This window comes from Triturus cristatus, chromosome 10 (genome assembly GCF_964204655.1).
Source record: "Triturus cristatus chromosome 10, aTriCri1.1, whole genome shotgun sequence".
Classification (NCBI taxonomy): domain Eukaryota; kingdom Metazoa; phylum Chordata; class Amphibia; order Caudata; family Salamandridae; genus Triturus; species Triturus cristatus.
In genome coordinates, this window is record NC_140593.1 from 1,187,995,992 (window position 1) to 1,188,010,315 (window position 14,324).

General features: G+C 44.0%; 1 protein-coding gene across 1 annotated transcript in view; it reads right to left on the minus strand.

The window, feature by feature from the left end:
- Window positions 1-7,629: 7,629 nt before the first annotated feature.
- The window catches only part of LOC146796999 (uncharacterized), a 233,198-nt gene continuing 226,503 nt past the window's right edge, over window positions 7,630-14,324 (minus strand). Inside the window, exon 22 of the mRNA XM_085629585.1 lies at window positions 7,630-8,126. Within this exon, the coding sequence (XP_085485711.1) occupies window positions 8,022-8,126 (105 nt within the window). The 3' untranslated portion in view covers window positions 7,630-8,021. The remainder of the gene's footprint in view (window positions 8,127-14,324) is intronic.

Consider the following 14,324-nt stretch of genomic DNA (forward strand, 5'->3'; position numbering starts at 1 on the left):
CCACTGGTCCGACGTAATTTCTTGCCACCTGGTCGCAAAAGTTGAAATTTTTGCACCCACAGGGAGGGGAAAAGGAGTGAAAGGCGCCCTGCAGAAATCATTGCTTCCGTGAGGTGTCTCTTCCCTGATTCTGCGATCTTTTTCGTCCGCCTTGACGAGAGAAACCAGATGTATTGGTCTGTCTGTAGGAAGACTGATATGATTGCCGATACTGAGGCTGGTACCTATTTTGTTGGGTATGATAACTTCCTCTGGAAGAAAATCCACGGCCCCTTGCTCCTCTGAAGGTACCTCTTTTGTATTGCAAGGAGCCCAACGATCTTGCAGTGTCAGTATCCGTTTTAATTGCTTGGAGCGCATCATCTATGTGTTTTCCAAACAATGATTCGCCATCATAGGCCATGTCCAATATTTTTGTCTGGACCTCTGGTCTGAACGTGGTAGCTTTCAGCCAACCCTGCCGCCTAAGAACCGCAGCCCCAGCCAACTGGCGAAAGTTAGTATTCGCAATATCCAGTGCGCAGTCGATAGTCTCTGAGGCTGCACGCTCACCCTCCAACAAAACCTTTCGAGCATCTTGCCTGTTATCCTCTGGGATGAGGTCGATAAAGCTTGCCATTTCTGACCACATCTGGCGGTCATAACCCCCAATTATCGCTAGGGAGTTGGCTGCCCTGATGGAAGCAGCTGCCATAGTTGAAATTTTTTTCCCAATTAGATCCAGTCGGCGTCCTTCCCTATCCGGTGGTGTAGTGACCGGTGCTGCCGGATTCTTAGACTTTTGTTGGGCAGCCTGAGATATAACCGAGTCTGGACGCGGTTGACCAGTGAGACAAGAGGGACTGTCGGCTGGAGCACGGTATTTTTTGTCAATCCGTGGAAGCACCGCTGGTACTGATGCCGGGTTTTTCATGATTTTAACCCCTTCTTTCCAAATATAGTCAATGATAGGGATAGCTCTCGTAACCTTCCTTGACTCCTCCTTAAAATCATGCAGAAAACAGTCAGACTGCTCAATGGTAACCGGCAAGCTGAACCTGGTCGCAGCTCGCTGCATAAGGTTATGGAACCCCCCTATATCTTCTGGAGGCGAATCAGATGGTAGAGGGGTAGGTGGCGAAGGCATAGGGATTATATATGAATCCCAAGGGTCTGCTGGGTCTGGCAACTCGCCCTCTTCGTATTCCTCCTCCGAGGTTGTATCCTGATGCGGGTCCTGTGGAGGATCAGGCAGTTGAGGCATTGGGGCTGGACCCTCAGGCAGAGGCAATGGGTCCGGCTGCGGCGCAGTCTGTGGAACCTGTGGAACGTTTGGCTGCGGTGGAAAACGCTGCTTATAATCTGCAAGCATGGCCTGTAGGTCTTGTATCAAAGTAGGAGGCAGATGTGACATCTCATTCCTACGAGGTTGTGAGTAGCAGGGTCTATGATGCGGAACGATTATGTCTTCCTGATAGTAATGCCCTTGATAATCCTCATCCTCATCGTCCTCCTGACATTTGATGTGCAGTTCCGAAGGATGGCGAGCAACCCCAAAGGGCCCTTCGTCCTCGTCGTCCACATAATCATCATCGTCACACTGCACATAAGTTTCCAGGAGATGCGAGGGAGTAAGCGGTGAAATGTCCTGCCTTTGAAAAGACTTTAGTTGAAAAGTCCTGGTGGAAACTGGAGTAGAGATCATCGTCGACGACGGGATTGTGGTAGACGGGATCGTCGACGGTATCGTAGATGGTGCTATCGTCGTCGACTGGCTCGTCGTCGACGGAGCCGTCGTCGACGGGCTCGACGTCGATGGAATCTTCGTCGACGGGCCCTTCGTCGACGGGCTCGACGTCGACGGGGTCTTCGTCGATGGAATCTTCGTCGACGAGCTCTTCGTCGACGGGCTCGACGTCGACGAGCTCTTCGTCGACGGGATCTTCGTCGACGATGGAATCTTCGTCGACGAGCTCTTCGTCGACGAGCTCGACGTCGACAGGCTTTTTAATGGCGGAATCGTCGACGGCGGTACTGCGGACTGCGTCGACGAGGACTTCGTCGACGACCCCTCGACGGTGGGCTTCTTTGAGAGGATAGTAATCTTCGTAGACATAATAGGTGAGGTAAGCGCCGTCGTCGTGAATGTTTGCGTCAATGAAGAAGCAGACGAGGTGACAGAAACTGAAGATTGAGAGTAAGCCAAAGATTTTGAAAGGCTTTTACTCACAGTTTGCTTGACTGTAGATTCCTGAGGAGAGTGCGCATCAGAAGTAGAATGATGCGATTTCTGACGCTTCTTCCCATCGCTGGAAGAGCTGTCCTGCGATCTAGCTCTCTTGCTAGAAGTAGAGGCTTTGTCATCCTCCTCAGCCGAAGAGGATTTAAGCCACAAAAGCACTCTCGCCTCCCTATCCCTGAGAGTTTTTGTAGGGAAGGTGCGGCAAATTTTGCAATCTTTTGCCTCATGTTTAGGGTAGAGGCAGTAGATGCAGTCTACATGTTGATCATCAACATGGACTCTCTTCTTGGTGCAGGTCCTGCAGGACTTAAATAAAGCCTTCTTGTCTGACATGCTGAAGCAAGTTGAAAGAAAACTGAGAGGCACTAAGGGAGACTCCCTTCCACACGACGTGCGGTGAAAATCTGAGGAGAACTGGCTCTGCTGAGAGGGTTCTAGAAGGGTGCTGGTGTCTGATTGGTTGTTACCAAATTCTTGGTTCTTTTTGCATAATGAGGTAGATAGGCTGCTAAGATACAGGCTTTGGGCCTCTTCTTTGGGCCTACTACTACTACTAGCATTTTGGCACTACTTTTTTATTTACCGGGGACTCCCGCCTCGGCGACGGGGAATGATTCAGGCATGTGAATCTATGAAAGATACCCCAATACTGGATAAAGATTGTTGTCTTTGTCATGTCCTCAAAGTCCATTACCACCACATCCTCGAGGTCTCAAAAAGATTGGGCTGGCCGTTGTATAGGCTATGTTAGGTCTCGTGAGTATGCTCTGAATTTTCTGGCCTGTTGATGAACTGACAGGCCAGGGAAAGTAAACCTAAGGACCAGGCAATAACATGGTTTTCCCACAAAACAATTTGGAACACAGAAAAAGCATGTCCATAAGGGTTGACTTAATGGCACTATAGAACATGCTGCATGCATCCAGGCATGATGCTTGATGAAGACAGTGTTTCCCATGGTCAAGGCCACCCATCAATACACGTTGTGGAGCATTCTGTCTGGGCTGGATTGTTTGCACAAAGGCGTTTCTAAATTTGTCAAGGATGACCAGAGAGATCTCACTGGCCGTGACCCAAAGGGCTGGTGTGAATCACCCCAGATGACAAAGAGTTCTGAGACTTGAGGCCTAAGCTGGTGGAAGAGAACACTCCATTGCCAAATGTGTCAATGAGTTTTGTCTCACTGTTTGATGGTGCAGTTACAATTGCCAAGTCTGCAAGGGCTGGCCATTGTCGCATGCAACTTTGCAACTAACATGGAGAACACAGCTTCATCCACACAATCAAGATGTCTTTTAGGGCTTCATTAAATGGTAATTAGATCTCAGAAGTGGCATGACCAGGCTGGAATATAATAGTTTCTATAGTCTTAGTTTCTATAGTCAGAGGCTGTAAGTCTTGTATTTCTGGAGCTTTATGGGGAACAAGAACGAAAGAGGGGCTTTCCTCAGTTGGGAGAACTGATGAAGACTAAATATTCTGTTTCACAAAAAGTCTATAAGTCATTAGAACTTTGCATATCTAAGGCTAGCATCATTAAAATTTGTGGAGTTATGTTGATTTGATTTGATTTGATTGTGGGTTTATATAGCGCTAGAATCGACTCCCGGAGGAGTATCTCCGCGCTTCGACCGCTGGGGAACCCGTCCTGGCTCACCCTGAGAGATGGTCCCTAATGGGTATCTCTAAGGTGCGACCAAGCATCCCCGGCGGTCTGGGGGGGCAGTTGTGAAGATGAGGCAAGCTAATGCCCAGAGTTGCCGAGTGTGGTCCCTGACTGGAGTAGGCACCGAGGCGAGAATTATCGAGCCCGCTGACCCTGGTCCACGACCCTGCCGCGTCGGGATTCGAACCCTGGTCCCGGGCCGTCCTCTGCTTACGGGTCTGCCGCCTCTAACCAGTGAGCCACACCTCTCCACTGTTGTGTTCCTCCACATCATTGCCCTCATCCCACTAAACATTTAGGAGCCCTTAAATCTCATCTGAATCCCAGCCAACTGGATCTTCAGTACTGTTATTGAGGAAGAGGCTGTCAATCATCCACAGTTGGACAGTGCTCCTTGATTATTTCACACTGAGATATAGGCTTGTCAGTGGTGGCATTAGCTTCAGATAGGAAATGGAACCAGGGGCCACATGTATCATGCATTTTACTGGCCGCAAACGTCCCGATTCGCAGAATCAGGGCGTTTGCAACAGTTAAAATACATTTTGTTATGTATGAATTCCAATTTGCGATCGATAAAATGTTACCGAATTGCAATTTGGAATTGCGAATACATACTGGTTTGGTATTAGGAAGGGGTGTGTTTAGGGTGTCCCTTCCTAATACTGAATCACAGCGGTATGTAGGAATGTTTTGCGACTGAAATGCGGTCGCAAAACATTCGCATTTAACCACCTAGTTCAAGAAGGTGGTAACCCATTTGTAAACGGGAAGGGGTCCCCAAAGGACCCCTTCCTCTTTGTGAATGTTCGTAAAATTGTTTTTTAAGAGCAAGCAGTGATCCCACGGATCAGTGCCTGCTCTTGAAAAATGAAAAGAAAAATGTGAATTTTTTTTTTTTTTAAGTGGCTGCATTTAAAAACAGATTGCTTTATTTTAAAGCAACCACAGACATGGTGGCCTGCTGACCATAGCAGGCCACCATCCCTGTGATTTTTAGAATTCGTAATGGGTCGCAAATTGTGACCTGCCTCATTAATTTTAATGAGGCAGGCCGATTTGTGACCCATTAGGAAACACTAAATGAAACTCATGAATTCACAGAGAATCGCAATCAGGTAATCGCTATTTGAAATAATAATGCATGTGACACCAGATTTGGAGTGTTGTCACTTGAGGCTGGCTTGGCACCAAAGCGATCGGGACCAGTGTGGGCTACTGCACCAGAGAGGAAACACCGCCAGTGCCAGCGGGGAGCCAGGAAGAGGCCCAGTGGGGTCAGTCCACACTGGTTAAAGGTATGCACAACTGTGGGGCCCTGCGGCTCTATAGTGCCCAAAGGCACTGCAAAAGTAGCCGGCATTGCTTGAAAATCAGCAGCATGGCCTATTCGAAGTACTCTCTCTGCTGAGTGGCCAGCCATGCTAAGGAAACTCAGGACCCATCTGCACCAGCCTTGGATCTCTGGAGTGTAGGCTACATGGCTTGTCCCTCACGTAGAAGCGGCAGAACACGGAGACCAGTCCTGCTTGGTCTTCTTATGGTGTAGACTTCAACTTACCATAAAGATTTGGAGCATGATCTTGACTTGGCAAAGGAGTTGTAGATATTTAGACTTGGAGCAGGTCCACTGTTTACAGAGTGAAATGCCATGTACTCTGCGACACAGAGGTTCACCTCCCGCTCCATGATCAACATTTGTTGCACAACTTTGAGTCATGACTGTAACCTACACACCACAGGCAATCATGCAGATGTTTGACTGTTTTCTTCTTCCTTTAGTTACAGCACAGCTTAAAGACAGTGGTCTTTGGGGAGACACTTACCTGGCATACTGTCATAATTCTGGAACTTTCGGTGTCTATAAAAAGCGTCAAGAGATGGGAGCTGGGCTTTTTTATCTGTGTACTAGGAAATGGAAAGAAAGAAACTGATGTCAGCGCACAGGGACAGCGTCTATAAGAGGCTTCATGCAGTCACTTTTGGAGGTGGTGCTCAGCCGATGTGGAATCTCATGGAGCCACCTACTGGTGCACAAGAGTAATTAATTGAAAAAATCTATACCTAAGTGGTGTCTGGGGATATTCAAAAGTTGAGGAATCTGCAGTTAGAAGTATCAATCAATCAGTGTTTTGTAAAGTGCACTACTCACCCTTTAGGGTCATTCGAAGAGCCATAATGAACCCCTCAAAGTTGCCAGATTTGTAAAGGACCACACCCCCAAGTGTAGAAGATGTGGCCATCTTGAAGCGAAAGATGAACACATGTTTGTCACCTATCCTATGATCAAAGGAGACTGGGAGCAACATAATTTCGGAAATTATGGGGGTACCCATCAAGATGACCTCTTTGTTGGTTCTAGTAGAGGTCGTTATTGTAGCAATAAGTCTTCTTAGTAGACTCCAGCGGTGCATATTCTTCTAGAAAGAGCTTCTTTCTAGAAGGGAGATCTGTATAAACTGGTTAGACCCATGTCCTCCCTCTCTGGAGAGCTGATTAAAAGCATCACACTGGACCTGCAGGCTGGATATATGAAGCACTCCTGGCAGGGCGGATACAGTAAGGGCCAATTTTATAAGGTGGAGTGGCATGTTGGTTGCAGAAAACTGAGTGGCCTCATGTATACACCCAACCACTAAAATGGGTATGGGTTTTAAGCCCAGACTGTGGTGCTAGGGCTAATGCAAGCGCAGCAGGCTGATGACCAGTCCCCCAACACAGCATATCCTTAGTTTGCAGCAGCTTTGGTGATATGAGGACAAAAAAATGCCCCCCCCCCAAAAAAGGAAATCAACCAGCGTGGCAAATTTCATTTTACATTGTTTTCTTGCAGGGAAGCATCAAAGACCAAGAAAGAGCATGTCATGATGTCAGCTAATTTTCTTCCCAGTCTCACCTCCACCCACTCAGAGATTTTCTAAAACACCCTACTTGAGCTTGCGATCAATGGACTGCTCCAATTGATCAAGCTATTTTTGTGTGAAACTGGATCTCACAGTCTGCCTGTGTCCCTTCTTATAGACTATTAATGAATTAGATGCTGATTTCCTGATGACATTCCTAGTCAAGCCCAACATAGAATAGAATAACTCAATGAAAACAATAATACCAGACGAACTTTAAAAAACAAAATCGGGGAAAAGCTGCACTTTTTAGCTTTTTTCTTTTTTTTGATAGCTGATGCTTGTGGCCAGGAACTGCTTGAAAGTGAAGGTGTGCAACTTCTGCTTTTTCTGTATTAGTGACTGCCCAGACACAGTGTGGAGTTTGCTTCCAACTTGGCCTTGCTACTGTCCATCGCTCCCTAAAAATAATTACTGGATCCACTTTTGTGACCCTAGGGCAGCACAAGAGCAGCTGCCCTGTACACAGAATACCTACTTTCAAGGGGAGCCCTAGATGTTCTCATGCAAGGTAAATGGGCGATAAAAAGGATGGATGGATGCACTAGTAGACAAGTAGATGCATAGATGGGTTATTGGCTGCAAAGGCTGATTGATGGACAGAGCTACCGGATGCAGTTGAACTGCAAAAGAAAGGAGAGTGGGAGAGCGGATGGGGAAGAACCACAGATGAATGGGCAGTTTGGTCAAAGCAGACTGGAGTGAATGCATACAATGAGAAATGCTTGGCTTGAGAAAGATCATATATCAGGTGAACTGCTGGGTACAAATGATGCCTGGAAGAGTAGGCACCAACTGGTGTCAAGTATACAGAAATTGGTTGAGTAAATGGCAAGATATTGGAAGAATCTTAGGAAAGCTTTATTGATTCAGCCTCTCTTTGTAAACACAGGAGGCCGATGATTGGCTTGATGGATTAAAAGTGAGGTGAAGGTATGTTATTGGGGACATGAATTGATGGAGATATGCTTGATGCTCAGTGACTGGTTAAACAGCTGCATTCACATAGATGGATGGGAATCATGTGTAAGTTGTATCATAATTTCTGTAGGAGAAACAGAAACAGCACCTTTTCAAGAGCCTGGCCCATATCCTTAAAAGAAAGAGATCAGTCCCACAGTGAGAGCGAGGGAGCAGATACTTGGCCAACATTCGATGGAAAGATGGAATGAGCTAGCCATGAGGTGTTACATTGAAGTACATCTGGTTGCAAATCAGTCTGTGGGACAATTCAGGGCACAGCTGCAGGCAATCGAGGGGTCGAGCCTTGCACTGGGCCATCACAGTTGGGGCGACTAAGTACCAGGCCTCCACCAATGCTGATGATCTCTGTAATCTGTTAAGAAAGGTAAAATATGAAAGGAGGAAAGAGAGAGAATTATGAAAGGCAAAAAGGAGAATTTGAGCACCCAAAGCAATTCAGTTTGTGTTAATAGATATTTATTATTATTAGTAATGCAGAAACTATTCCAAGCATTCAAGTAAGAATGTATTCGGGGTGGTATAGAGCAGAAGTTACTCGAAGCATTTCCAGGTCTCAGCAAGGAACAAAACATCCTCCTATGAAGAGGTATTCAGATTGCTAGAGATTTTAGGAAATGTGGCCAGCTGAAGATTTAATTACTAAAGCTAGGCATGCCTACTGTGAGTTATTGAAATAAAGGTAGTCTCTAAATATTCTAGAACATAAATGTGATTTTGGGCTAACAGAGAGAAGGCAGGTTGAAGGCAGGTAAACTCCTAACCCTTTCAATGAAAAAGAGAGCAGTGTGGGGGATTGTTACTCCTCTCTGCGTGATTGATGATAAAATTAATATTTCTAATATTTCAGTGGATTTGTCTTCATAATATAACCATGACACTTAACATTCTGAATACAATTATAAACGTTTTATCTATTCCAGAAATAAGAGTTGAGCATAATTAGATAACAGTGGAAACACTGTAAGTATATGAAATATAATTAAACAAGAGAAGAGTGTATCCATCAAGACTGAGGAAATAAAAAAGTGTGTTGAGAAAGTGAATCACTGTATTTTAAAAGAACCCTCACTCACCAACCTAGTTGGTGACATGCTTCATCATTGGGTTCCCACCGGAGAGACCGAATATCTCCCCGGTGTGCTGCGACGCCTGGTTTACAGCGGAGCTGTTTTTTTTTGTAGAGACAGTGCAAGTTGTGAGAGTGGTGGTTTAAAAAGGTGTCACAATTATAACCAAATAATAACTTTAATAATGGCAAATTGGACACGGTTAAAAGGGGTGAGGTGGACGTGTAAGCTCTGGTGGCTATTGGACCAGCTACGTCCTAATCAAAGTGAAAAGCAAAAGTGGTCACCATGTTTCTGCTTCTAGTGATGATACATTAAGCATTCGTCAGGACCTAGTTATGGACTACCAGGGCAGTGTACGCTCGCTAAGGCGCACCCTAACCAGTGGTGTCTAGAACCGCTGACACTTACGCTTTAAATCTTGCCTATAGGATTTCTGAAAGCTTTATGTGAGCTCTGTTGAAACAAAAAAGAGTAAAGAGACAAAACAAACAATGATTCACAACATACATGTATATCAACAAGAAACAATACGTGGAGAAGAAACCAATCTGTAAATGCTCTCCACACACTTAAATGGTAAGTTGTCATAGCACCTGGACATGTAGGAAAAACATTCGTATCAGTCCATGCCGGTATGATCAATTCGTGATAGCGCAATTGTGGCAATACCATTAGAAATTACAAGGAAGCAACCGTGTAATACGAGCGGCACCCTAGTTGGCGGTGATTACGACAAAGGTGTCTATTACCTATGGCGTGTGCTCAAGAAATCAATAAAGCATCGGTAAAGTTGAATGCCTTAATAAAGTGTATCATACTCTGCTAGGTGGTCAAAAAAGTTATGGTGGTCAAAAATGTTATTTACGGTGGTCAAAAAATTAAGTGACAAAGGACCTATTGCCAGGAAATCAAAGGGAAGTTGGTGTTGCCTTATCCCTGTATAAGTCAACTTTGAAGAGACACCTAGGATGGAGAGGGCAGTGCACTAGCTCGATTGCCCCTACGCAATGTAAAGGAAAGGGCGATAGCTAGTATCGGATTCCGTAGTAGGGCCAGATCCTAGCAAAAATAATAATAGTATTCGAAAGGATATGGCGATCTTTACCCAAAGAGGTGGCGTAGCGAGCTGCTTCAGATAAACCCAATGAGTTGTAATTATAATACAAAATTCATGTGTATTACAGGAAGGGCACTTAACAACCAGAGGGCTAAAGGTATAGTGGAAAGGTTACACATAATTGACTACACATAAGGGGGTAGGGAAATGTAACCTAGCGTCTGAGGACCGTACCCCATGGAATATTATCATTAAATCCCAGTGTGTGAGTGGAAAGGCGGTAAATCCATCTTTGTTCTTTTTCAAATAGGATGTTAGCTGACCTGTTTCCTGATCTTATTTGCTCAATTACTGTCCAATTGAGGTCATTGATGTTATGTTTCAATCGCGCAAAATGATCAGTTAGTTTGGTGATATTTTTCCCACAACTGCTGTTGCTTCTGTGTTCAGCGTTGTTTTATTTTGCGTGTGGTCATCCCAACATATCTGGTACCACAAGGACATGTTATCAGGTATATTACATTGGACAAATTGCAATTTGTATGTGCACGTTGGGTCCAAACTTTACCTTGTTCAAGGGTCAGGGTTTTAGTGGCTTTTGTGAGGTGGCACACACTACACGAACCACAGGGAAAATGGCCTGACACTTGTGGGAGCCCCCAAGATTGAAGCACAGAAGGAGTATTGTCATTTAATACTGTCCTTGGTCTAGTGTGTACTAGGGCATCCTTGATGCTTCTTGCTTTTTTAAAGAAAAAAAGGGGTTTCTCCCATTTCAATTTGTTGCTTACAAGGATACCCCAGTGTTTGCGGATGGATTTAGTCACTGCATTAGATGCAGTGCTATATGTGGTCACACACGTTAGTGGGACTTCCTCCACTGGTCTTTGTGAATCCTCGAGAAGGGCTTGTCTATGTTGATTCTTTGCCCTAGTGACTAACCTCTCTTCTCTTACTCTTACAGAAGTAGAACAACAGGTTTTGGAAAAGGGACTAGGTTTTGTCCCCGCAGCACGTTTAGATCGTTTCCGTCTGCATTGTGAACTAGCGGATTTTTTTAGGAAACTCAAACTTAAATGCTACGCCACCTCTTTGGGTAAAGATCGCCATATCCTTTCGAATACTATTATTATTATTTTTGCTAGGATCTGTCCCTACTATGGAATCCGATACTAGCTATCGCCCTTTCCTTTACATTGCGTAGGGACAATTGAGCTAGTGCACTGCCCTCTCCATCCTAGGTGTCTCTTCAAAGTTGACTTATACAGGGATAAGGCAACACCAACTTCCCTTTGATTTCCAGGCAATAGGTCCTTTGTCACTTAATTTTTTGACCACCATAACTTTTTTGACCACCTAGCAGAGTATGATACACTTTATTAAGGCATTCAACTTTACCTATGCTTTATTGATTTCTTGAGAAGCTACACAGACCGCTCGTCCATTCGGACCTGCGGCCTAGCTATTCTCGTACACTCGTATCTTTACAAATGTAAAACTGACCACACTCGCAAACATCTTGCTGCTGTGTTTTCATTTGATTCGAATGCTTTCACGTTATGCTGATTAATTTTTGACTACTAGACCGGCTCTTGTATCCACCTGAGCGGTCTAGTGTTTCTCTGCGCTAAGCGCATCCTGTGACCTGCATGGTGACGCAACGTTCTTCCCGAGTAGAGGCTTTCCTATTTTATCCCCGCACGCGAGATCCACGGCAACATACGAGTCCATAGGAGGGACAAGGAGGTTTCCCGCGGGTTGGAGACTTTGGCGTAGTAAGTAGTGGTTACTATCTGGGCCTATTGTTTAGCCATTTCTCCTTAATTTATACTCAATCATGCTACTTCCTTCCCTATTCAGAGTGTGACTATAAGTCTCGCCCCCCCACCAGGACTCATGCTGTGACGTTTAACTCAATATCACGTAAGCGCCAACTTTCAAAATCATTGTCCTTCTTACGTTTTGATTGGATACAGCATGATAAACCTTGCGTTCTTTCTATCCATATTTAAGTCTGCTAGTCCGCCTCCTTGAGTCAGCCAAATTCTGTTGCTGATTATGGTTCGATGGCCCTTTTTCCTGTTAAGAGCACACGCCATAGGTAATAGACACCTTTGTCGTAATCACCGCCAACTAGGGTGCCGCTCGGATTACACAGTTGCTTCCTTGTAATTTCTAATGGTATTGCCACAATTGCGCTATCACGAATTGATCATACCGGCATGGACTGATACAAATGTTTTTCCTACACGTCCAGGTGCTATGACAACTTACCATTTAAGTGTGTGGAGAGCATTTACAGATTGGTTTCTTCTCCACGTATTGTTTCTTGTTAATACATCTATGTTGTGAATCATTGTTTGTTTTGTCTCTTTACTCTTTTTTGTTTCAACAGAGCTCACATAAAGCTTTCAGAAATCCTGAAGGCAAGATTTAAACCGTAAGTGTCAGCGGTTCTAGACACCACTGGTTAGGATGCGCCTTAGCGAGCGTACACCGCCGTGGTAGTCCATAACTAGGTCCTGACGAATGCTTCATGTATCATCACTAGAAGCAGAAACATGTTGACCACTTTTACTTTCAATTTGATTAGGACGTAGCTGGTCCAATAGCCACCAGAGCTTACACGTCCACCTCACCCCTTTTACCCGTGTCCAATTTGCCATTATTAAAGTTATTATTTCGTTATAATAGTGACACCTTTTTAAACCACCACTCTCACAACTTGCACTGTCTCTACAAAAAAAAACAGCTCCGCTGTAAACCAGGCGTCGCAGCACACCGGGGAGTCATTCGGTCTCTCCGGTGGGAACCCAATGATGAAGCATGTCACCAACTAGGTTGGTGAGTGAGGGTTTTTTTAAAATACAGTGATTCACTTTCTCAACACACTTTTTTATTTCCTCAGTGTTGATGGATACACTCTTCTCTTGTTTAATTATACTAGCCCCGGGGGATTAAGAGTGGCTCCAAAAAATGTCCCTCTCTCTCTTGTTGTTGATTTATAGTATATGAAATATAACAGCAGCAGCAAAGCACCTGGTTTTGCTCAGTTACTGAGTAAATATTGTCCTACTTTTGGCACTTGCCAAGACCCATTACTGGTAAACAGCTATTCCTGCACATTCAAATAAAAATAAACCACCCTGTATAGAAATAACTGTTATCACTTCTAAATGTAGATAAAAACATAAATGATTGTGCAAATGAGATATACATTTTACTTTTTGAACACTGATATCGAAATCTTATCCAGAATTTTCTCATTGAAGTTAGAAAATACTGTGTCATAAAAACTCACTTCTCACAGACTAGTTTCTTCCAAAACATATATTGATTCTCTAAGATTTAATCTAAACTTGACTCATCTATTCTTAATGAAAGCATTGAAACATCCTCTAGGGCTCTGTCTTGATGAAGCAAAATCCTTCAATAGAGTATATATCATCTTCACCACGAACAGTAAGCAAATGCCTGTTTTAAGTGAAAGGGTTTTGACAGAGAAGTTCTACTACCAGAGGGGCATACATTAGGCACTCACTCAATTAATTATTTATTTGGTTAATAAAAAACCCATAAAAGATATAAAGACATAAATAAAAATACCGTGCAACAGACTTCAAACATAAACATTTCAAAATGAACATGTCATTGTTAAAAACACAGGTAGCAGCATATCATAGATATAATACATATAGAAAAAGGCGGTCACATATCTATAAACATAAGTCATCAGGCACCAGTTCGTCACCACTCCAATGGGTGTTGTCATTTATCTACTTGTCCGACATCAATCTTAGGCTCACAGTACTAGATATAAAGGAGGCAACATTAAAACACACACATTCGTTAGGTAGCATTATATATTACTCACAAAACATAAGAAAGTGTAGGGTGTCCTAAATTGACATGGAATCCCAACTATATGGCCCCAAAGTTGCAACATGATTCCAACCCTTCAGATGACACAAAAGGCAATGGATCAAATTCAACATGAATCTAGTTAATAGATATCGGTGATTCAGATTGGTCACTGACGTCAAATATGGCTCGATAAATTGTGTAGTTCTTAATACAGCATCTGCACATGCGAGCGGCTCACACATTTCTCTTGATTCTCTTCTTTCCTGTGCATGGGACAAAAAATGCCTTTTTTTCTAACTCCTATCAGATTTAACAAATAACTCAAGAGAATCATATAGTTCTGAGTGCCCCAATTCAGTAAATACCGGTTTAATATACTTCGGCCAAGCAATTCAATTTCCTCGTTCTAAATTCTTACAATCCCTCACAATCACCCGGTTAAGGCCAGTTTCCATATTTATCCAAGCCAAGACCCATCTCATTAGAGGGTGTAATTCGAACATTTCTGAGATATCTCTTAAGCCTAGCTCCTCATGCAAAATATAAAAAGAGGTTAATT